This window comes from Colletotrichum navitas, assembly GCF_030913465.1.
Source record: "Colletotrichum navitas strain CBS 125086 chromosome Unknown LY79scaffold_14, whole genome shotgun sequence".
NCBI classification, from domain to species: Eukaryota; Fungi; Ascomycota; class Sordariomycetes; order Glomerellales; family Glomerellaceae; genus Colletotrichum; species Colletotrichum navitas.
The window spans coordinates 649,142-669,314 of NW_026850560.1; the positions used below are offsets into that span (position 1 = coordinate 649,142).

At 55.6% G+C, this 20,173-nt stretch overlaps 5 protein-coding genes and 1 non-coding gene across 6 annotated transcripts; 4 read left to right on the plus strand and 2 right to left on the minus strand.

Moving 5' to 3' along the window:
- Positions 1-385: 385 nt before the first annotated feature.
- Positions 386-2,009, plus strand: LY79DRAFT_577831 (NLI interacting factor-like phosphatase; the record flags this gene model as incomplete). Its single annotated transcript, XM_060559911.1, has 3 exons — positions 386-1,444; positions 1,500-1,649; positions 1,698-2,009. 3 exons carry the CDS (start codon positions 386-388, stop codon positions 2,007-2,009), a joined length of 1,521 nt encoding a protein of 506 aa, XP_060416875.1.
- A 1,500-nt stretch (positions 2,010-3,509) lies between these two features.
- LY79DRAFT_667844 (Sec61beta family-domain-containing protein) lies at positions 3,510-4,105 on the plus strand (the record flags this gene model as incomplete). Its single annotated transcript, XM_060563447.1, has 4 exons — positions 3,510-3,515; positions 3,583-3,793; positions 3,902-3,997; positions 4,071-4,105. The coding sequence occupies 4 exons, from the start codon at positions 3,510-3,512 to the stop codon at positions 4,103-4,105; spliced, it is 348 nt and encodes a 115-aa protein (XP_060416876.1).
- A 1,086-nt stretch (positions 4,106-5,191) lies between these two features.
- Positions 5,192-5,279, plus strand: LY79DRAFT_t73. The gene has a single exon. It is a non-coding gene; the product is annotated as a tRNA-Tyr (tRNA).
- A 945-nt stretch (positions 5,280-6,224) lies between these two features.
- LY79DRAFT_546374 (glycosyltransferase family 28 domain-containing protein) lies at positions 6,225-10,876 on the plus strand. The gene is made up of 4 exons (XM_060557228.1): positions 6,225-6,881; positions 6,942-8,625; positions 8,675-9,522; positions 9,575-10,876. Exons 1-4 carry the CDS (start codon positions 6,641-6,643, stop codon positions 10,741-10,743), a joined length of 3,942 nt encoding a protein of 1,313 aa, XP_060416877.1. The 5' UTR covers positions 6,225-6,640; the 3' UTR covers positions 10,744-10,876.
- An 832-nt stretch (positions 10,877-11,708) lies between these two features.
- LY79DRAFT_510326 (uncharacterized protein) lies at positions 11,709-14,912 on the minus strand (the record flags this gene model as incomplete). The annotated part of the gene is made up of 2 exons (XM_060554152.1): positions 11,709-14,711; positions 14,811-14,912. The coding sequence occupies 2 exons, from the start codon at positions 14,910-14,912 to the stop codon at positions 11,709-11,711; spliced, it is 3,105 nt and encodes a 1,034-aa protein (XP_060416878.1).
- A 3,076-nt stretch (positions 14,913-17,988) lies between these two features.
- Positions 17,989-19,860, minus strand: LY79DRAFT_510477 (platelet-activating factor acetylhydrolase; the record flags this gene model as incomplete). Its single annotated transcript, XM_060554170.1, has 1 exon — positions 17,989-19,860. The coding sequence occupies one exon, from the start codon at positions 19,858-19,860 to the stop codon at positions 17,989-17,991; it is 1,872 nt and encodes a 623-aa protein (XP_060416879.1).
- Positions 19,861-20,173: the final 313 nt, after the last annotated feature.

A 20,173-nucleotide genomic window follows, 5' to 3' on the forward strand; every position in this document is an offset into this window, starting at 1 on the left:
CCGGACCCAAGAAGAAAGGAGGTAAGTGACGACAGTTTTTTCTATTCCGTACTTTGCATTCGACGACGCAGCATATGCAATGTCTATCCACCGCTGCCTTTGCGCAATGCTGCCATGCTGGAGGAGAGGCATGCTTGGCCGCCCGGCCGCTTCATTTGCACGCGCATCGTTTGTATCCGCGTCGAGTACCCACAGGACCGCCAGCACGACCTCGGCCTTGTCTCAGACCTTGGAATGAGAGCGAGAGAGGATGGTGTCATGGATGATCTAGAGGTGCCTAATGGGGCTTGTGCCAGCCCCTCGTGAGAATCGTCGTTCAATGTCTGCATTCATCTGCTTCGCCAGGGCGTCTTCGCTAACGGGCCCGACCTAGTTCGATAACATTATGCCCGAGAAGCCACAATCACATAACCCAGCCGACGACATCACACTAGAAATTCGACAGAACGGCCAGTCAAGTCAAGACATGTCCAAAGAAAAGGTGCTTGTGGCACCAGAGGAGGGTGGAAATTCAAAGAAGGGTAGGAGCTTGCTGCATGTACCGTCTCGGTCTTCCTCGCAGCGCAATCAATCCTCTCCCACGTCGACGGGGCTGAGCGGAGCAACAGTCAGCGACTCGAGAAATAGCATCGGCGGACGCTCCAAGGAGTCCAAGGGCAGCATTTTGGGACGGCATCGAAATGGCAGTGTTGGAAGCCACCGATCCGGCGTCGAAACCGAACCGACCAACACCCCCGGCAATACCCTACCGAACTCTCCCGTGAACCCCCCGCAGAAGAAGAAGAAGGGCGGACTGTTTGCCCTTTTTGGATGCTGCGGAGTCCCCGATAATGCAAACGCGATCGAGAACGGTGACGACGCTGTCCACAAGCTCGACAAGCTGCCCGCAAGGCCGACAACCGCCAAGTCCCGGCAGCCGACCCCACAGGAGCAACAGCAGCCGTCATCATCCATCAGACCCCAAATCCAGGAGAAGCAACCTCAGCCCGAGCAACCAATGTCGATGAACGAGGCAAAGGGCAAGCGTGTCTCCGGCGCGACCACGGCCGATGATACTATCGTTGGCGGCGACGCCGGAGATTCTAAACAAACCGCTGCTGCCACCAGCAGTGGTGCTGCGCCGGCCATCACAGTCGAGTCTACCACTGGCCAGAGGATGGAGGAGGAGACGTCCAAGAATGATGCTGAGGAAGATGAGGCGATGCCGGATGCGACGCCCGTAGCCGAAGTGAAGCATGAAATCCCGCCGCCGGTAGAAGATGCGCCGACGAGCCAACAATTGCCACCACCTCCACCTGGACCAGCTCCGAATGCATCGGCACACGTCGATACCGCTTTCGAATCCGAGCAGAAGTTTCTGCTGCCCCCCATTGCGCCAGAGTTTAAGGGCAGGAAATGCCTTGTTCTCGATCTGGACGAGACGCTCGTACACAGCTCCTTCAAGGTAATTCATGCTTCCCCACGAGAGATCACGTACAATGTTGCTGACTGGCCTGCAGATTCTTCACCAAGCCGATTTCACCATTCCCGTAGAGATCGAGGGCAACTATCATAATGTTTACGTTATCAAGAGACCAGGCGTCGATCAGTTCATGAAGCGCGTAGGAGAGCTTTATGAAGTCGTTGTCTTCACTGCGTCTGTCTCCAAGGTATTTATCCGACGCAACCCATTCCGAACAACTGCTGACCGTGTATAGTATGGCGACCCCCTTTTGGATCAGCTGGACATCCACAAAGTCGTGCACCATAGACTCTTCCGCGAGAGCTGCTACAACCACCAAGGGAACTACGTCAAGGATCTTTCCCAGGTGGGAAGAGACCTGAAGGACACCATCATTATCGACAACTCACCCACCTCGTACATCTTTCACCCCCAACACGCCGTTCCCATCAGCAGTTGGTTCTCGGACGCGCACGACAACGAGTTGCTGGACTTGATTCCCGTTCTAGAAGACCTTGCAAAGTCGGACGTCCAGGACGTCAGCCTGGTCCTCGACGTTACACTTTGAAGCTAAAGATACCAATTTCTTTTCTTCGTTCATCACCTCCGAAGAAATTTGCAGGACCGCGGTCCCATCATAGCGGAAGGCGTTTGGGTTGCGATGATTGGTTTCCAGCAGGTGTAGATGTATCACTGTCTAATCATACCTTATAATGAGCACGCACTAGCGGAGGTAGCAGACCGTCGAGCCAGCTAACAGCGGCTTTTACGCAGCAAGCTCCAGGGCCACACTCAACGGGCCACAAGGATGACAACTCCATCGAGGCACCTGGGACCGGGAAGGTGGACAAAAGTATGGTACTTTGGAGCTTGGTATGGCCTGGACGGGGAGCATTGGCGCTCGTCCGTCATTCCGGTGATTCTTTGACGGCAGCGCTTCGGACATGCGCTCGAGGAATCCACAACGAAAGATACCAGTCTGTCAAAGACCAGTCATCACGAAAAAAAGGCGGCTAGGGATACCATTTGGTCCATGTGTTGGAATTGGAAGGGGTCGCCCTCTACGTGGCAGGCTGTTGATTTTCTCTTTGTTCAATTCTCTATGTTGTTTGAATCGTACACCACCACCATCACCCATTCCCCGGAGTCTGCAAGCAGACGTTCTATTTCACTGCCAGTATAGTCGGCACCAGTCCAGCGGAAGAGAGCGCGAGACAGAGGCAGACAGAGAGAGAGACACACAGAGAGAGGAAGAGAGAGGAGAGAGAGCAGGAAAGAACATAGTAGTTGTGAGATAGCTTTGCGTCGTGTGTTGTATTTCACAAAGTGCTGCAGAAGCTGGCGCAACCAGTTACAAGGGGTTTCTACTGCGAAGAGCAGCTGCTTCCTAAACATACAGTACCCTCAAATTCAATTCAAATCGTTCAAAAAACACGAGAAAGAAAAAGGCTGCTGTTCAAGCGATGGTCGAAATGCATGTGTTGCATGATTACAAGACGGGATAACCATGTCTGCCATGCAATAAACCTGAATGGTCGCGTCAGGACTGGGGTGGAAGGCCTTGTGGAGTCTTTTTTTTAGAGGGGGGGAAAGAGGGTGACAAACCCCATTCAGGCAGGTTCGCCGCCCCCTTGCTAGGTAGGTACTCCGTACGCTGTAGTTAGTCTATCTACGTACCCTGGGGTCTGGACGTCGGGACGGAAAATCCCACTGGCCACCGCGGCTCCGCGGCGTGGTCCCCTTTCCAAAACTGTGGCCTCAACTCTGCCACTTTTGAGCGCATGTGCATCACCCCTAGGAGCTTGAATTTCCCATCATCACGCCCTCCGACATCCACCCCCCGAAAGCCGATTCTTCCCTTCACGCCGTCTTTCTTTCCGTTTATACTGCCATTTCCCAAAGTAATCCTGCAGCGATTCTTGGATCTGTTTCTCGTCACACTCCTTCATAATGGTTAGTAAATACTCTTGCACTCCCCTGGGATAGCTTGAGCTCCGGTCGTCAATGACTTCCTGTCGCACGCGCTTGTCAATTGATGCGGTTTTAGCCCGCCGTCTGCTAGGCAGCGATGCTTGTGTTGTCGCTTTGAAGCACCGGGCAACAGACGTGAACAATGGCTGACGATGGGTTTTTAATGGCAGTCTTCCCCTCGCCCTTCCTCGCCCGTTAACGCGCCCGGCGCCGCCGCCTCTGGCGCAAGCGTCGCGCGCCCTTCGTCCCCTACCCCCCCCGGTGGTCCTCGCACCGCCATTCGTCGCCGTGCGGCTGCCGACCAGAAGGAGAAGATTGCCAATGCGCGGCCGAACAGCACGAGGGCTGCCGGTGCCGGTGGCAGCAGCAGCACCATGCTGAGTATGTCTCCCCGTAATGCTCCACGTGGAAGCGAAGATGAGGAGAACGGACAGCTCGTGGAGATTACTGGTACCAGTTGAAGCGGATGCTAACGTGTTGGCAATGCAGGACTCTACACTGACGAGTCTCCCGGCCTCAAGGTCGACCCCGTCGTTGTCCTGGTTCTTTCCCTTGTTTTCATTTTCAGCGTTGTTGCTCTTCACAGTAAGCTGCCACTTTTTGCCTCGGCACTTTACGCCCGCAAATGGAGCCCAGCCAGCTGACGTATTCTCTCCAGTCATTGCTAAGATTACCCGCAAATTCTCCTCTTAAGGAGTGAATCGAGAGGGCCGAGAGAGGTGGCTACGGAACCCAGCTTTGGGGCTGAAAGCTCGCGAGCCTTGAGAGAGATGGGGACACGCGAAATGTGACCGTACTCCAGCGACGTCGTGACGGAGACAATGCGTGTCTACGGGCACCGGTTCGCCCTAGGACGCATGGGGAGTGACATCTGACGTCGAAAACAACATAAAAGCAACTTTTCACGATAATGTACAGTGGGCGCGTGCTTAAGCTCAAGGGATAAGGGCATTCGGTTCGAGGAGCGGGTGGCAGGGAGAAGAGCATGACTGATGCGCGCCGCTGTATTATACCTCCTTTTTCTTTTCCATTACATCTCTAGTCTAGGCCGTCGAATGCGACTTCTGGAACCCAAGATGCTGTCTGCTTTGTCTTCGGTAATTCGACAATGCCGACAAATAAGAAGTTAGGTTCTGAAGTAGAGGACAGAACCCAGGGATGGGAGTTCTGAGACAGCGCAACCATCGTAATCACACCTGTATCTCTTGAGGTCCCTGTAAGAAGAGCGTGTAGAGCTACTCGCATCTCAGCCTGGACTCCGTGACAGCCTATCATCCCTGTGGCGACCTCGATCTTCTGGGGATGGTAGCTTCCCGGCTCGAGGAAAACTGGACCAGCGTCCCACAGTGGTCGCACCATCTAACAGTGTGGAGTTTATGGATAGCCCACTATCCTTCAAAGCTCCGAGCGGAGGCTCAATGAGTCGGGCCATCTTGAGTGAAACGAGAAGACATCAATCTTTCAATGACATTGTTTACGGTACTCCACAGGCACCAGTGATTTAGGTTGGGTGACCCATACGAAAAGACAATTGAGTTGAAAGGTTAACCCATAGCTGCCAAGCCCTTACTTCTGCACGGCAAAACTCTATTGGCGGAACTATTGCTGCCATTTACTCAACTCTTCTCCACGCTTCCGCCATCCTCGACCAATCATTGTCTAAGGGACGGAGGACCTAATCAAACCCACTCCAGTACACCAGCCACGAAGGTGTATCCTTGATAAGTATTATGCTTTAGGAAATTTGCAACGATCCACCAAGAGCAGCTTAGCTGTCTCCTCCCCTTGGTGTAGTTGGTTCATCACGTTCGACTGTAATGGTTTCATTGTCATCGAAAGGTCTCTAGTTCGATTCTGGAAGGGGAGAACCTCAACTTTTGCATTTTTGTGTTTAAGTAAAAACCCTTGTGAGTGCTCCACATTGGCTCTCTTCGTGTTGTCGTTTGCTTTTCTTTTGGGCTCATTTCTCTGTTGATGCATTTTGTTCCTAGGGAAAATTCGACAGTTGTATTCAGCCTTCTCGTTAGCACTTCCACCACCTCTCCGCCCCTTTTTCTCATTCTGCAAGAGGGCTCCGATACCCGAAGCGACTAGTGGCACGTCGTGATGTTTTATCCGTGTACGCCGCTGTTGAAGGTCGTAGCTGTAACCATGTCATAACCGCTCACATGTTGATGTGGGCTATAGCTCAGCGGCGGATTTCGGCCATTACTGCAAAACTCCGTTGGCTCGCAGTCATCCTTTCCTTTATCGCTTGCCGCGATGTGGTAAACCAATAAAAATGTCCATTAAGGAGCAGATACGGCCTCCACGTGTCCCTACGCGTAAAGAGAACCGACAATACGAGCATCAAGGCGCAGTTTATCGCTGCCTAGAAGCATGTTCTCAAAATCCGCATCATTAAGAGCCTGAGACGCGTACCTATGTAGTACTGATAGGGGCCCCAATCTCCCCTCCCGTCTCTTCCTCTGTGGCTGTGCGGGGTTCCATGCGACGAACCTTGCTTGAATCGTCCCATCAAGATCCCGTCATTGGCTCAGCAGGGCCTTGGAGTTCCTTCCCCCCAGTCCAATTGGACGGAGGCAGACGTCATGGCTGTCGCTCCCCCGGGGAGAAGAGCAGAGGCGCCCTGTGAATGCCCAGCCTGCGCGTCGCCATCCTTTTTTTACTCCCTAGGGTAGTTACTCAATGCTATTGCGTGAGGCGGTGCATTGGATTCGGAGGGGATTTCCCCTACACTGGCCTTGGAAACCGAGAGGGGAACTTGCTTGTGGCTCCCTCTCCGGCGGTAACACCCCACCACTGCCCATTCCCGCCCTCCACTGAAGCTCCGGGGTCTCGCCGTAAGCTTGACCATCTTCCGATGAAGAAACGGGACTGAACACTTGGGATGGGTGTTCTCGCTCGTGCCTCCCATCGTTGCTGCCAATTTTTTTCTTCGAATTGATACACACCCTAAGCCACGTCACTGAAGAAACGCACGCTTTGCTTCGCCATTCTGGTTTGCTTGCCGCATTACTCGGTCGCGGATTCTATTGGACTTGGATGGTGCCCTTTCCGTCCACCAGCTTCCTTTCGCTACTACAACTACAAGCCTGCGGCACCTTCACCGCCTACAGCGGCCTATCGTGATGATCTGATCTTTCTGCGTATACCAGAAAACTTGCTGATATCGTCGCTGGTCCTTCCACCTCTTGTTGACTGGTTGACAAGCTGACGTTCCCCGCAATGACGGTCGTCCACAAGACAGAAGCGGGCGCGAGCTACTCTGCCCCTCCCCCGCCCCTGCGACATAGCGATCTGAACCTCGACATAACCGACAGCCAGGAAGTGCCCGATGCCCTCGTCTCTGATGGCTTCAGTTTGCCCTCCCTAGAGACAGACAACCAGGCTCCTCCCGCTTATGGCGACCTTCACAACCAGCTGCAGTTCAGCCAGGCGGGCTTCGAAGCCGGCGCAAATGTCACTGGTACAGAAACTCCCATCTGTCCTCACTCAGACCTCGAGGCTCGCTAACAGTTGATACCAGGGGACGGTCGAGTAAATATCAACATCAACCAGAGCGGCAACCGCCTTGCAGAGATCCTCGCCCCGACGTTACGAAGCCAGCTCCTCGCTGACAAGCGCCCCCAGGGTCCCCAGGGCCCCCTCCCGCCCGCCTACATCCCCCCGAGCCTCGGAGGTCAACCGGGCCAGACCCCCCCGCCGCAACTCAACCTCGTCATACAAATCGTCGGCTCCCGCGGCGACGTTCAGCCCTTCGTCGCCCTCGGCAAGGTCCTCAAGGACACGTACGGCCATCGCGTGCGCATAGCCACGCACGCAACGTTCCAAAAGTTTGTTGAAGAGAATGGACTCGAATTCTTCTGCATCGGCGGCGACCCCGCCGAGCTCATGGCTTTCATGGTCAAAAACCCCGGGCTGATGCCCGGCTTTGACACGCTCAAGAGTGGTGAGGTCAGCAAGCGCCGGAGGGGCATTCAAGAGATCCTTCTCGGGTGCTGGCGGTCATGTATCGAGGCTGGCGACGGGCTGGGGCCACCGCCCAAGCCGCATGCCAGGAATCAGCCGTTGGACGAGAATTACGGGATACCCGGAGAACCGAACCAGAAGCCGTTCGTGGCGGATGCGATCATTGCGAATCCTCCGAGTTTTGCGCACATCCACATTGCCGAGAAGATGGGCATTCCGCTGCATCTGATGTTTACTATGCCGTGGACGCCAACCCGGGCTTTCCCACACCCTTTGGCCAACATCCAGTCGACAAATACCGATGCCGTCATGACCAACTACGTTTCGTACGCGTTGGTCGAGATGATGACCTGGCAGGGTCTAGGCGACGTCATCAATCGCTTCAGAGAGAAGGCGCTGGACTTGGAGCCCATGTCGTTGATATGGGCTCCTGGTGTGTTGACGAGGCTTAGGATCCCTTATACGTACTGCTGGTCGCCGGCTTTGATTCCGAAGCCGAACGACTGGGGCCGTGAGATTGATATCTCCGGGTTCTACTTCCTGAATTTGGCATCGGCATTTACCCCCGAGCCTGAACTGGCTGCCTTTTTGGCCGCTGGACCTCCTCCCGTTTACATTGGTTTCGGTTCCATTGTAGTTGACGACCCCAATGCCCTAACCAGGATGATTTTCGATGCCGTTCATCGGACCGGCGTTCGAGCGCTGGTTTCCAAGGGCTGGGGTGGTCTCGGTGCCGAGGATGTAGGACTCCCTCCAGGTGTCTTCATGCTGGGTAACGTACCGCACGACTGGCTGTTCAAGCATGTGTCGGCTGTTTGTCATCACGGTGGCGCTGGTACGACTGCTGCTGGTATCCAAGCCGGCAAGCCTACCATCATCGTACCGTTTTTTGGTGATCAGCCGTTTTGGGGAGCCATGGTTTCGAAGGCCGGTGCTGGGCCGGATCCGATTCCTTACAAGGAACTTAGCGGAGACAAGCTCGCTGAAGCCATCAACTTCGCCATCAGGCCCGAGACTCAAGCCAGGGCACAAGAGCTTGGACAGAAGATCCGCGAGGAGAAGGGAACTGATTTGGGCGGGAAGAGCTTCCACGACCATTTGAATACTGATGAGCTCAGATGTTCCATTGTGCCCAGCCGAACCGCCGCCTGGCGTGTAAGGCGGACAAAGGTCAGACTAAGTCCCATGGCTGCTGCCGTTCTCGTGGATAATGGCCTCATAAAGTACTCTGACCTCAAGCTGTAAGTTCTCCTGCCGATGAATCGTGTGCCGATAACTGACAATTCGCAGCTACCGACCCAAGGAGTACATAACAGAAGGTCAACCGTGGGATCCTGTTTCCGCGGTGGCAACCTCGCTCGTGGCGGACCTTAGCAACATCGGCATGGCTGTTGCCGACTTCCCCCGGGAGTTGTTCAAAGCCAGAAGCAAAGGAGACAAGACCCCGGACCCCCCCACGACGCCGTCTTTCCCGGGGGGCGCACCTGAAAATAAATCCTTCCAAGGAAGCGATAGCGGGTCTCTCGCGCTGAGCACGCGCGCTTCAGAATCGTCTACACAATTAGGCCTCATGGAAGCGGGCGGCTCTACGCCGACGCTTCCGCTCTCTCGGCAGCCTGATACAGAGTCCTTGGCACAATCGTATAAAACGTCGGCGGCACCGTCCATGGTATTTAGTCCAGCAGAGACTGCGTCGATTACCCGGAGCGAGACAGCACCGTCGGAGAACCTGTCGACGGCTCAGCCCACTAGACCACCCAATAGCCCCGGGAAGCAGTCTGTCAGCGAGTCCTCGCCTGTGGCTGTGGGCGTTGACGCAGCTGTGGCAGCTGGCACCAGCGTTGGTCGCATTGTCACCACCGGTGTGAAAACGCCAATGAACGTCTGTCTCGGCCTCGCCAGAGGTTTCCGAAACGCCCCCCGCTTGTACAACGACGACACCGTCCGCCCCCCCGAGAAGGTGACAGACTTTTCTAGCGGCGTCAAGGTCGCGGCAAAGGAATTCGGATACGGCATGTTTGATGGTATTGGCGGGTTGGTGACGCAGCCCCTGAAGGGCGCCGAGAAGGAAGGTGTCCCTGGCCTTATCAAAGGCTTCGGCAAGGGTATTGGCGGCTTGATCTTCAAGCCCGCCTCCGGTGAGTGCTGCAACACTTGACGGTTGACTAAAATGGTCTTTAACCTTTACAGCTATATGGTCGGTTCCGGCATATACCATGCAAGGTGTTCACGCAACACTTCGCAATGCATTCTCCACCAGCGTCCAGAACTACATCATTGCATCCCGCATGAAACAGGGGCAGATGGACATGGAAGCTGCTGGTATTGCGGAGCGCGAAGATGTCATTGCCCGGTGGAACAGCGTCAAATTTGACTTGAAGAATTTCCAAGCCATGAAGATCAAGGAGCAGCGCGAGAAGCAAAGGACAGACGGAGGCCCTTATGTGAAAAGCCAGCCCGAGAAAAGTCTCACACCTCCGGTCACAGGCTGGTCGCATACTCGGAAATTGTCATTCGAGGAGAGAAAACAGCTGCACGCCCGTAAAGAGGCGTGGAAAAAGGGACACGTCGAGGCCATCGTACCTCCATCGAGATCTGATTCATCGTTAGCAGAGAGCAGCACGGCCAGTGTTGTCGAAGATGAAGAGTTTGAGCGGGCTATTCGAGCATCTGTCGCAGAGACCTCTCGTGGCAACTCGGAAGAAGACGCGGCTGTTGAGCAAGCGATCAGAGCAAGCATCAACCACTTCCGCAGCAGCGGTACTGGGATCCCGGATGTGGTACCCGAGAAGCCCATGTCGTACGACAGAGACGCGAAGCACTTGGACCAGGACCCGTTCTCAAGCGCCGAGCTGCAAATCACGGATGAAGAGTACCAACGGCTCATCGAGCAGGCGATCCAGCAGAGCATGTCTTTGCAAGCTGCCGGCGTGCACCCGGAACAAGGCTCGCACGGAGACGACGAGGAGTTCCAACGCGCCCTCGAGCAGTCCAGGATCGCTCAACATTCGGGATACGAGGACGATGAGGAGCTAAAGCGCATACTGGAAGAATCGAAGCGTCACCAGACCGAGGGCACGACAGATGACGAAGAGGAACTGAGAAGGGCGATCGAGGCCTCTGAAGCCGAGCACCGGGAGCAGCTGAGCAAGGCTGCGGCGGCGAAGTCGGAGGAAGAGGTTGTGATGGAGTATGTGAAGAAGCAGAGCCTGGCCGAGGAGGAGTACCGGAGGAACGCGTTGAAGGGAAAGGCGCGCGAGGTCGCGGACGATGAAGACGACGACGAAGACCTCAAGAGGGCGATGGAGGAGAGCCTGAAGCTGAGCGGGAGGCCGGGACAGTCGAGCTCTTTTCAGTGATATAAGCAAAGAAGACCGAGGGATAGATGGCACATCCGAGATACCATTTTTTTTTCTTTTTTTTCTTTTCGAGGTTTTGTTTTCTTCATATTTCTTTCTCTCCAGTGACAAGCAATATGACTATATGCGACGATTCTTTATTTTCTCATGAGAAGTCTCGTGGTGGTCAAGCATCAGACGAGCGAGTACAAAACATCCTTTGCCACCCCTCGTTCTCCCGCTTGTGAATGGCCGGGAGCGGACGGGGGATGCTTACGAGCTTGCTGATGGGCGTCGCGGATGTTGGCCCCTGTCGAACAGGTATGTTTTGACGTCGAACGTCATGATTGATTGGGTGGAGAGGTGGACGGTTGTTGTGATGATGCGCTACGCCTATGATATCGATGACCTCTCTCTCTCTCTCTCTCTCTCTCTGTGTGTGTGTGCGTGCGTGCGTGCGTGCGTGCGTGTGTGTGTGTGTGCTGTGTCCCCGGGCCATTTGCCGCCATGCAAAGAACGCACCGCGAGAGACCACCGGCCCTCGATGGGCACGACGTCACCCGATCGGGAACTTGACCCTGCCCAAGGGCCAGCCAATGTGATTAATTCGTGGGTCCGAGGAAAGCGACTACCTACCTATGTTGACTCAAGCCATGGTCATTCTCTCATCACGGTAGCTACGACAATTTGTTGCGGACAGTGGCAGTAAAATAACTAATGGATGTATTGTTTCTCAGGTCAGTCTTCATCCATGGAGCTGGCTGGTATGGAATCACCCTATTACACATATTTGTACACAGTCCTGCCGTGCAAGAAGCACTATCACCCTTTCCTATCGTACAAACTCCCTTCGTTTCTATTGTTTCACTGGGCTCAACAGAAGCCCAAAAGCCAAAACGCAAAGAACCGAGTCAACTTAATAACCCGCGGTAGTAACCACCCATCCCGAACCTCTGCATTGCTTCGTGTTTCGTTTCCTCTTTTGCCTAGTGCAGCTTCTCCTTGAGGTAGATGACTGCCGCATATCCTGCGCAGCATTGAGTCGTCATTCCGTGAGAGCACCATGGGCACTTTACCGTTGTCGTAATGACGCCGCTGACCCCAAGTTTCCGGTCTTCGACCTTACCCTCAGGATTCGCCATGCACTCGTAGACTTTGCTGGGCAAGTCGTGCAAGAACTTACAGCTGCAGCATTCCACCAACATCTTGGCGACCGGTTCCGGGGTGCCGCTGGAAGGTAAAATGGATGCCCGAGATGCACGGTTGGATCGCGGGGGTCCAGCCGGGGGAGGCGGGCCTTGCATGGACATGCGAGCCTCCTCGAGGTAACCCGATGGGTTAGCAGACTTCTTGAGAGGCACGATCGATTTCCTCCACGCCGCATCCGATAACGGCGAAGCTTGGGCCGTTGTATTGATGCCCGACATACTAACAGATGCGCGCTTGGGTGATCGCGGTGGCGGATGCGGAGCAAGTGCCCGAGGAACCAGAGGCTGATGCTTGAGCTTGGGAAGGAAACTTGTATCTAGGACAAGGTTAGGGCTCGAGCGACTCTTGGTCAAGCTCGGGTGACGTTGAACCGAACATGTTGGCTCATTCTGCATCAGCGGAGCGACGTCCTCGGTCTGCCTCCGCTCCGCTTGCCTGTACTCCTGAGGACTCATCAGAGGTGTAGAAGTCACCGGTGTTGCCAAGGTTGAAGACTTTGAGCTTTCTGTGTGCGTAGGGGTCGGATAGTCCTGGGACGAGTCGCTGTCATCGGCATCGGCGACACTGGCATTCCTGCGAAACGTCTCCGTCACAAGAGCCTCAAGCTCGTCCAGATGAGCCTCGTGGGTTTGGGCTGGGATCTGCGGAGGGAGACTGATCCTTGGGTTCGAAACCGTTGGTGAAGACGTCAGGATGGCTGCATGAGAGATTCTGTGCGATCTCGTGTCGTTGGAAACCAATACAGTCTCGGTGTACACTGTTCCTACTTCTTCATCCGCCTGCGGCAGACCCTTCTCGGACTGGGGTCTTGAGGAATCCGGGGTCGTGGCTGGCGATGAAGAAGGCATGCCTTCGTCACACGAGGACATGGATGACCTATCGGTCGGGCGAGCAGATGAATCCCTCGATGGCATGGTCAACCCAGAAAGTTGAGCAAACGGCCGAGCAGGTGCAGCTTGGCTTGGCGAAGCCTCATCAGTCGAATACCGGGAGCTTGTTGGCGAGTCGGGTGTCATGGTGGTATCCTTTGCGGCACGCGTGAAGTAACTGGACGCAGGAGGCTTGGAAGATACTGGACTAGAGACTTTTTGTAAAGCTGCTCTGGCCGCATCCCTGAAGCTCCTGACTGTGGCCCCTTTTGTGGGCTGAAGCCTCTCCCTCGGCATCGTCCTGGAAAGGGGGGGGCCTTGCGAGGTTGAACGATCGAACGACCCTTGATTGGGGCTGACCTGGACTGGGGGGGTATAGGGGAGACGGAAAGTGAGCGTGAAGTCTTCGGTTTGGGGCGACCGATCACTGCGAACGTTGAGACTGGTCACAGAGCCATTACGCGGCGTGAAATTGCCGGCCAGGGGGCTGCTTCCGGAAGACGACGGGTGCGCCCGAGGTTGATGTTGTCGATTGGCCGGAGGAGGATACTGAGACTTGGCAGACGACACACGAACCTCATCTTTGGAGCCAGTGACGGATGATTCCCGGCTTTGCTGGCGGGACTGGTGGACATAGCTCTCCCTCCTTCGACCTCGCTCTTGTTCGAGCACAAATTCACCGAGTGCGCTGGGAGGCTCCAGCTCGGCGTCGTCATTGTCGACGGCAAGATCTTGAAGTTTTGCTTGTGCCGCCTGGGGTTTCCACTGCTGGAGGTTGCCCAGATCCGGTACAGGCGGTGCCGAAGGAGATACTAGAGGCTGGCACCAAGAGGGAATATGCATTGAAGAAACGCGTGCTGATTTTGAAGAGAAGTCGTCATCCCCTTGATGCTTGTTTGTCTCGGTCTGAGGTCCGTATGAGGATGACCGTGGGAGACCAGGGGCCGTGAAGGCCGGTGGCGTTACCTTTACCTCGGGGCCAAACGAATTGGCTCTCTGGTGCGTCAGAGAAGCCAAAGGAACAGGTTTTCTAAGAGGCATTGCAGTTTCAGCCGCCTTTAGCTTCTGATCAAGCTTCAAGCCGCCGATGAAAGCGTGGTTCTCGTGAGGTTGGGACTGAACTGGTAACTTGTGACCAGTCAACGCAGCCTTGATCTGCATCGCCACCGAGTCGGACCGCTGCCTGGTATGCTGAGGACGATTTGGTGGAGGCGGGTCGTAGAACGCATGAGCGCTTGCTGAGCGAAGCTGGTCGTCGGCAGACGTGATCGGGCTTGTGATGGACCTCGAGGCATTGGGAGGCCTCGACGGAGGAGCCTTGCTTAGCTTGGCGGCTAGCATCTTCTTGACAGATTTGGCCTCCTTTTCGGTCTGTTCCTTTTCCTTCCTGCGCATCTTGGCCTCGTTCTTCTTCTCCTTCTTCTTGTTCTGGCCGAAGGATTCCCAGCTTGGGGAGTGGCAGATGGAGGATGCGTCGTCAGCGGTGGGCTCTTCGGGGGCGTCAACGTCCAGAAAGGTGACTGTCTTGTGCTTATGCTCGACAGACTCCTTGGAGTTCGCTTCGCGGGAGTTCGCTTCGCGATCGATTTGCGTCTTGGTGTTTGAGGGGGGAGGCGGCACCGAGATGGACAAAGAAGGCAGGGCGGTGACTCGGCGGGAAGCTTTCATAGCCGAGGGCAGTAAGTCTGTCTTGTGGGCAGGAAGCTGCACAGATGACTCCCTCCGACGAGACTGCAATGGGACGAGAGGCTTCACGGGCGGCGGAGCATTGATGACGGGAAAGGGACTCAGTTTCGGCGGAGACTGTGGAGGGTGACCTTCGTTTACATGCTGCCGTAAAACTTGCTGAAACGCTAGGTGAGAAGGATGGAAGTAGGCGGGCATGGACTGGTGGGCCTTAAGACGCTCGAGCTGCGAGATGAGGCATGTTAGTGGGTGGGAGCTAAGATAGCCAAATTGAGGTGGGTGCCACGGGGTTGGAGGCTTCAGGTCAGGGTTGGATCGGCGTACCTTTCGGGCATGTTCCAAATCCAGCATCTGCTGGAGGCTGTCAGGCTTGGGTCTGCTACGTCGAGGTGTGGTCGACCCGCGTGTAGTAGCATTCGCAGTCATTGTCGGGTATCGTGACCTCGTGGCGGGTGTACTTGGTGGTGGATGGAGTTGTGGCGTCAAAAATGGGGAATAGATAGTGGCTGAGGGTTGGCGCAAAGAGGATGAGACGATAGCGAGGGAGGCGTTCCTAGCTTGTCATAATTCTCGTGGAGTTTCGTGAGGCGTTTGCTAAAACAGACCGGCGAAGAGGCTGCCGAATAAACTGTCTGTGACGTGGGCAAAAAAGTAGGAATACGAATCGCGGTGGTGAATTAGTGGGTGTTACGAGGCTGGTCTGGTGGCGATGCTGAAGGAGCGGCCGAGGAAGACGGTGAATGAGCGGTCAAAAAGGGACGAGGGGCGAAGAGACGGACGATCGAATAAGCTACTGACGGGGCAAGCAAGGGACAAGGAAGGAAAGCACGACAAAGTCACGTTGCCGTAAAACAGAATGAGATGTTCAACGAGGGACAGTCTTGGTGACGGAAAGGGAATTTCGAAGAGGAAGAGCAAGTAGGTCGCGGGCTGGGAAGAGACCGGGGGGGTTCCAGTGAGACTAATAGTAACAAGACTTCGCGAAAAGGCAGGATGCTAGAAGCGAGGGGTCGAGAGGTTGGAGCCACGGATCGGAGAATAAGTGCTGCTGCTGCTGCTATTACTACCGCTGACCCCGGCCCTCCCGAATGCATCGGCCTCATGCAGACTGCAGAGCTTGTTTACATGCATGGTAAGGCGAGACTACCTAACGTTCTCCACGACAACGCGGTAAACTGGCTGGCAACCAACTCAGGTCAGCATTAGGGGGGGAACAGTCGAGTTACCTCACGGTCAATGCCACCATGCACCGTTCTATACGACCACCGGGTACCCATATGGAAAAGCCACGACCATGGCCACGGCCGTTGGGCGGGATATAAGACTGTGCGGGCGAATAGGCTATTGCAGGAAAGGCCCGTCCCCTTTGGTGACGACCAGACGGGCAGCTTGTCCCATGGAGGTCTGGGCTATGGTGAGATGGGATTCACCGTCTCCGAGCATGTCTGAGGTGAGGGGCCGTTTTCAAGAACAGGTGCAGCAGGCCGGAGGTCCAGTTGGTGCAGTTTCCGCTAGCATTAGAAGGAAGGAAGGAAAACCGCTGGGCAGGAAGCGTCTGAGCGTGTGGTCTTTCCAGCGCGACCTGTCGTTTCGGAAGGGATAGCTACAGCAGCGAATATTGATGTTCCTTGCCGTGCCATGTCATCATGGGGACCAAGTAAACTAGGTAGATCGGCTGATACGAAGGAGGGCAGGCCATCGGCGCGTTGCCTGTCGTCCATCCCGCTCCGTCATGGCTGGTGGTGTCACCTAGACGGAAAGAGCAGCGAAGTAAGATGCAGGGTGCGACACAGGAGGGAGCCGCTCAATGAATGGAGCGATTTGCGTGTCGGCAGTGAATGCGTGGGCGGATGGCTGATGCCGCTTGCCATATGAAGCCGAGTGAGTTCTCAAGCACTGATGCTGTCCAGTCAGATGCAGATGCGCATACACATACTCGCAGACGTGGTTGCAACCCGCTCGACAATACGACAGACAATACGAGCTTGGAGGTGCGCTGGGAAGAGCTCCAGCTTGGCAAGGGATCGCTGCAGGCGCCACCCCTCTCTCCCTGACCCTCCTCACCTTAGCGAAGCACGGGAAGACCCCTCTCTTGGCCGATTGGGAGTGGGGATTATCCAGGCACGCTTTCCTTTCTCTTAGGACGGTTTTGTTTGCCAGCAGGAAAGAAAGCATGCACACACCAAGCACAGCTCGTTTCCCCCTTCCCTCTGCCACGCAGGGATCCACCACGTGTTTCCGGTCGTTGGCCTAGATATGTTTCAAGCACACCTACGCTACCTTGGTAGGTACTCTAGCTTTACGTACCTAGGTAGACCGGAAATAGATAGGTAGGTGGGTGGGTGGGTATGGATAGGTAGTGTCTGGGAAGCAAGTGCCGTTCTTTTGCTATGGCTTCTTCTTCATGGCCGATGCCTGAACCAGATCATTCCTTCGCTTCACCTGAAGTTGAAGCTGTGGACGACATGGGAGGACTTGGCGACTTAGTGACACGACGACGTGGCAGGCGTCGTAGCTGCCGACTCCTCTCTCTCTCTCTCCAATCAAGGGTATGCTTCTCTTCCTCCAAGAGATCTCCAGCATATTACCGACATACCGGGAGGTATCAAACCTTCGTCCTAGGCAAACACAGATCGTATTCTCATCATCCCATCAACTGACAGCTGCATACCGTCCACTCACATCCCTTACCCCACCACCACCACCACCACCTCACTGACCTGCATCCCACCATCGACGACCTCCCTGTCAACCCCTCTCTGTCTTGGCACCACCGCTGCGCACACACCAGATCTCCATCCGAAAAAGACAATGCAAGCAAGCGAAACTTGAATGCCAGGAATAGCACATTCGAGCCGTTTGGCCTGCAGGTGGAACAAGCCACCTCGTTGGCCGCCGCCGCCACCAGCTTAGGAACGGACAAACAGCAAGACTCCTGGCCCAATCGATCGCAATGTCTGCGCCAAGACTCCCAGTTCGCGTCCTTGAGGCCAGGTTTTCTCTGGGCCGTGAGCCCGAGCCCCCCTTTAGCGCCATACTTCAAACCAAAGCCATCGTCTTTTCACGACGAAGCGTACCACGCACAAGCAAGCCTCTGCTCGGGGCCAGCGTCAGAACGCTCTCCCAGAAGTACATGGCAATTATTACTCACTCAGATAGGTGGCTAGTTGTCTTGCATTCCCCGTCGCCCGTCCGTCCAGCCATCTGATAGCTCGGAGAAATAGTCGATCAATCGTCGGTTTTCCAGGGCCCATAGCTTTGGGAATCAACCCAGCGCATCTGCGCAGCATAGACGTCTCCAATTGGGTCAGTGGACCGGAATTCATGTTTGTCTATCATACAGAGTACACTTCCATGCCACAAGTGTCCCAAACTCGTGGATGTGGTACGCCTGTCCAGAACCCTCTTTAACGCCAACATCTGAAATCACCGCCAAGTCTAACCAGCTCACAAGTTGCGACTTTACGGAGCACATTAATCAACAACCTACGCACAAAGACAGCTAGGACTGGTTTTCGCTCGTCCTCTGCTCTTTTTGCCGCATATGCTTCTCCACGGACTCACGTCTCGGACTCACGTGCATCCAGACTTCGTTGCCCTCACCCCAGTTGATCAGCCCCGAAGGCATCCCCGATCCTTGGCCCTTCCTGAGCAGCACGCGCCGCTTGTGCCGTACCCAGCTCTTCAGCCGCAGCGTCGCCTCATTGTTCACCTTGAGGCGGACGGCAATCCATCGATCGTCGGGGCGGTGGTCATGCGTCACCACACTAAGTGGTTCAGAGGGCGACTCAGTCGTTTTGAGAATCTTCTCGTCAACCCACGTGTTGTACTTTGTCTGCTCCGGCGGCAGGGCGATCTTGAGGAACTCGAGTGACGGCGATATCGTAAGATAAATGGCTCTCAGGGGGTTGACCAGAGTCTTCATCAGCAAGTCCATCCAGGTCGAATACAGAATGGCGAAGTCGGTCTGGGAGAGATGGGTCGATCCACGGATCGTCATCATCCATGTGAGCGCATCCTCTGCCCGCGCCTCCTTGCAGATTTCGACGAGCCTATCGAAGTTTTCCTGCCAGTGCATAAAGGCCTCGGATCCTATTGACAGGAGCGGCTTTTTGATGCGATGTCGAGCGTCGTCTCCCGCCTGGGGCGTGGCCGGCCCCCATGCGTCGAGGATGATGCCCTGCCCGACCCAGGTGAGCGACTCCGTCCGCAAGGTTTCAACAGTGGTTGCCCCGCCGAATGAGTGGCCCATGATGGTCACGTTGTCAAGGAACATCCTGTCCTTCCAGTCCTCCCACATAACCCCCGTCAAGCCTTTGGAACTAGAAGCGACGTTGCCCTTTCTTCTCAGGTTCATGGCCTCGACCTCGTGTCCCCGGCCGCTGTTGATGTACTCAAGAATGCGGTACGCCTCCTCCATTTCCGTCACCCTCATCTCGATTTGGGCGGTCCTCAGTTCGGTGTCGACTCCGCGGGCGTTGTGCGGCGCCGTGTCTTGAGCGTTGTCCTTGGGGAAGAGGTAGTCGACGCAGTAGTGCTGATCGCTCTGCGCGCCCTTGTTCTTCTTGTTCTTAATTTTCTTGGCGCTCACGCTCTTGATGTATGCCTGGGCCACCGAGGAGTCGCTGTCGGACACCTCTCGACTCTCGGTGAGGTTCACGTAGGTCCTGGCACCGCTCCCATCCCGGTGCTCCACGGCAACGACGATGAACCCGTAGCTTGCCAGCTCTCCACATATGGAGCTGTAGCTCATCCGGGAACCCCCGAGGCCGTGGCTGAAGATGATGACGGGGAATGTCGGCTTGGTGCTGGAACTCGACTCCTCATTACGCGCCGCTCGCCCGGCCGGCCCTTCGTCGCCCAGCATATCTTCCGGCCAGTGTTCCGCAAGCCTTGCATTGCGCAACGCCGGGAGCTTGGTGAACATGGACGTGGAGGCGATGTAGGCAGTTACCGGCAGGTGGGGAACGCTGAAGAACTTTGCATAGCCCTTGCATGTGAGGACCCGTGGGCGCGGGAGCCAACCGACCCGTGAGAGCTTCGGCCCCTTTTCTCCGGCCTTCTTCTTCTTCTTGCCCTTTCCCCCATGGCCGTGCTCAGGGGCGATGTGGTCGTCCGGCTCGGTCTTGAGAGCGCACGGGTAGTAGACGGCGAACAGGACGGTGTCGAGCCTGAGTAACGGCACATTGTCGCGCCTGAGCTCGGAAAAAACACGTGGATGCCGGACTGGCGCCTCGATCTCGATAAAACCCACACCGTAAGGCCCTGTGTAGTAGGGCAGCGAGTGGAGGAAGCGTTCCCTGAACGTCTTGGGCGGGTGCGTCGCCGACCGTTCTTTCCTGTCCTCGGTTGAGGCCTTCTCCTCTGATACCATCGTGAGGTAGGCCGATGTTGCTTTGACCCCGAAGCCAGTTCAGAAGACGGCACAATGGGGAAACCGTCGTGACCGCAATGGAAGTCCTGGTGTTGATATCGTCGATAGGGAGGGGGGGATAGTCGGACGAGAGGGCGCAGAATGGAGCTGAATATAGATGTCGCACCAGGGGCCATGGCGGCAACGCAGGAATGTGCTGAAGGGAGAAATCGGGATCGAGGAGGGGCGTATGTGTAAGAGGTCGGGGTCTGTCAATTCCAGAAAGAGGAAAAACAGACGTGCGCAAGGATTTTGGCCTAAAGCCTTGTTGACG

Bases quoted from the DNA above. Each gene is read 5' to 3' on its own strand.
- LY79DRAFT_546374 (XM_060557228.1), top strand. From the start codon at position 6,641: ATGACGGTCGTCCACAAGACAGAAGCGGGCGCGAGCTACTCTGCCCCT. The intron at 6,882-6,941 runs GTACAGAAACTC...AGTTGATACCAG, and splicing joins AGCCGGCGCAAATGTCACTG to GGGACGGTCGAGTAAATATC. The intron at 8,626-8,674 runs GTAAGTTCTCCT...GACAATTCGCAG, and splicing joins AAGTACTCTGACCTCAAGCT to CTACCGACCCAAGGAGTACA.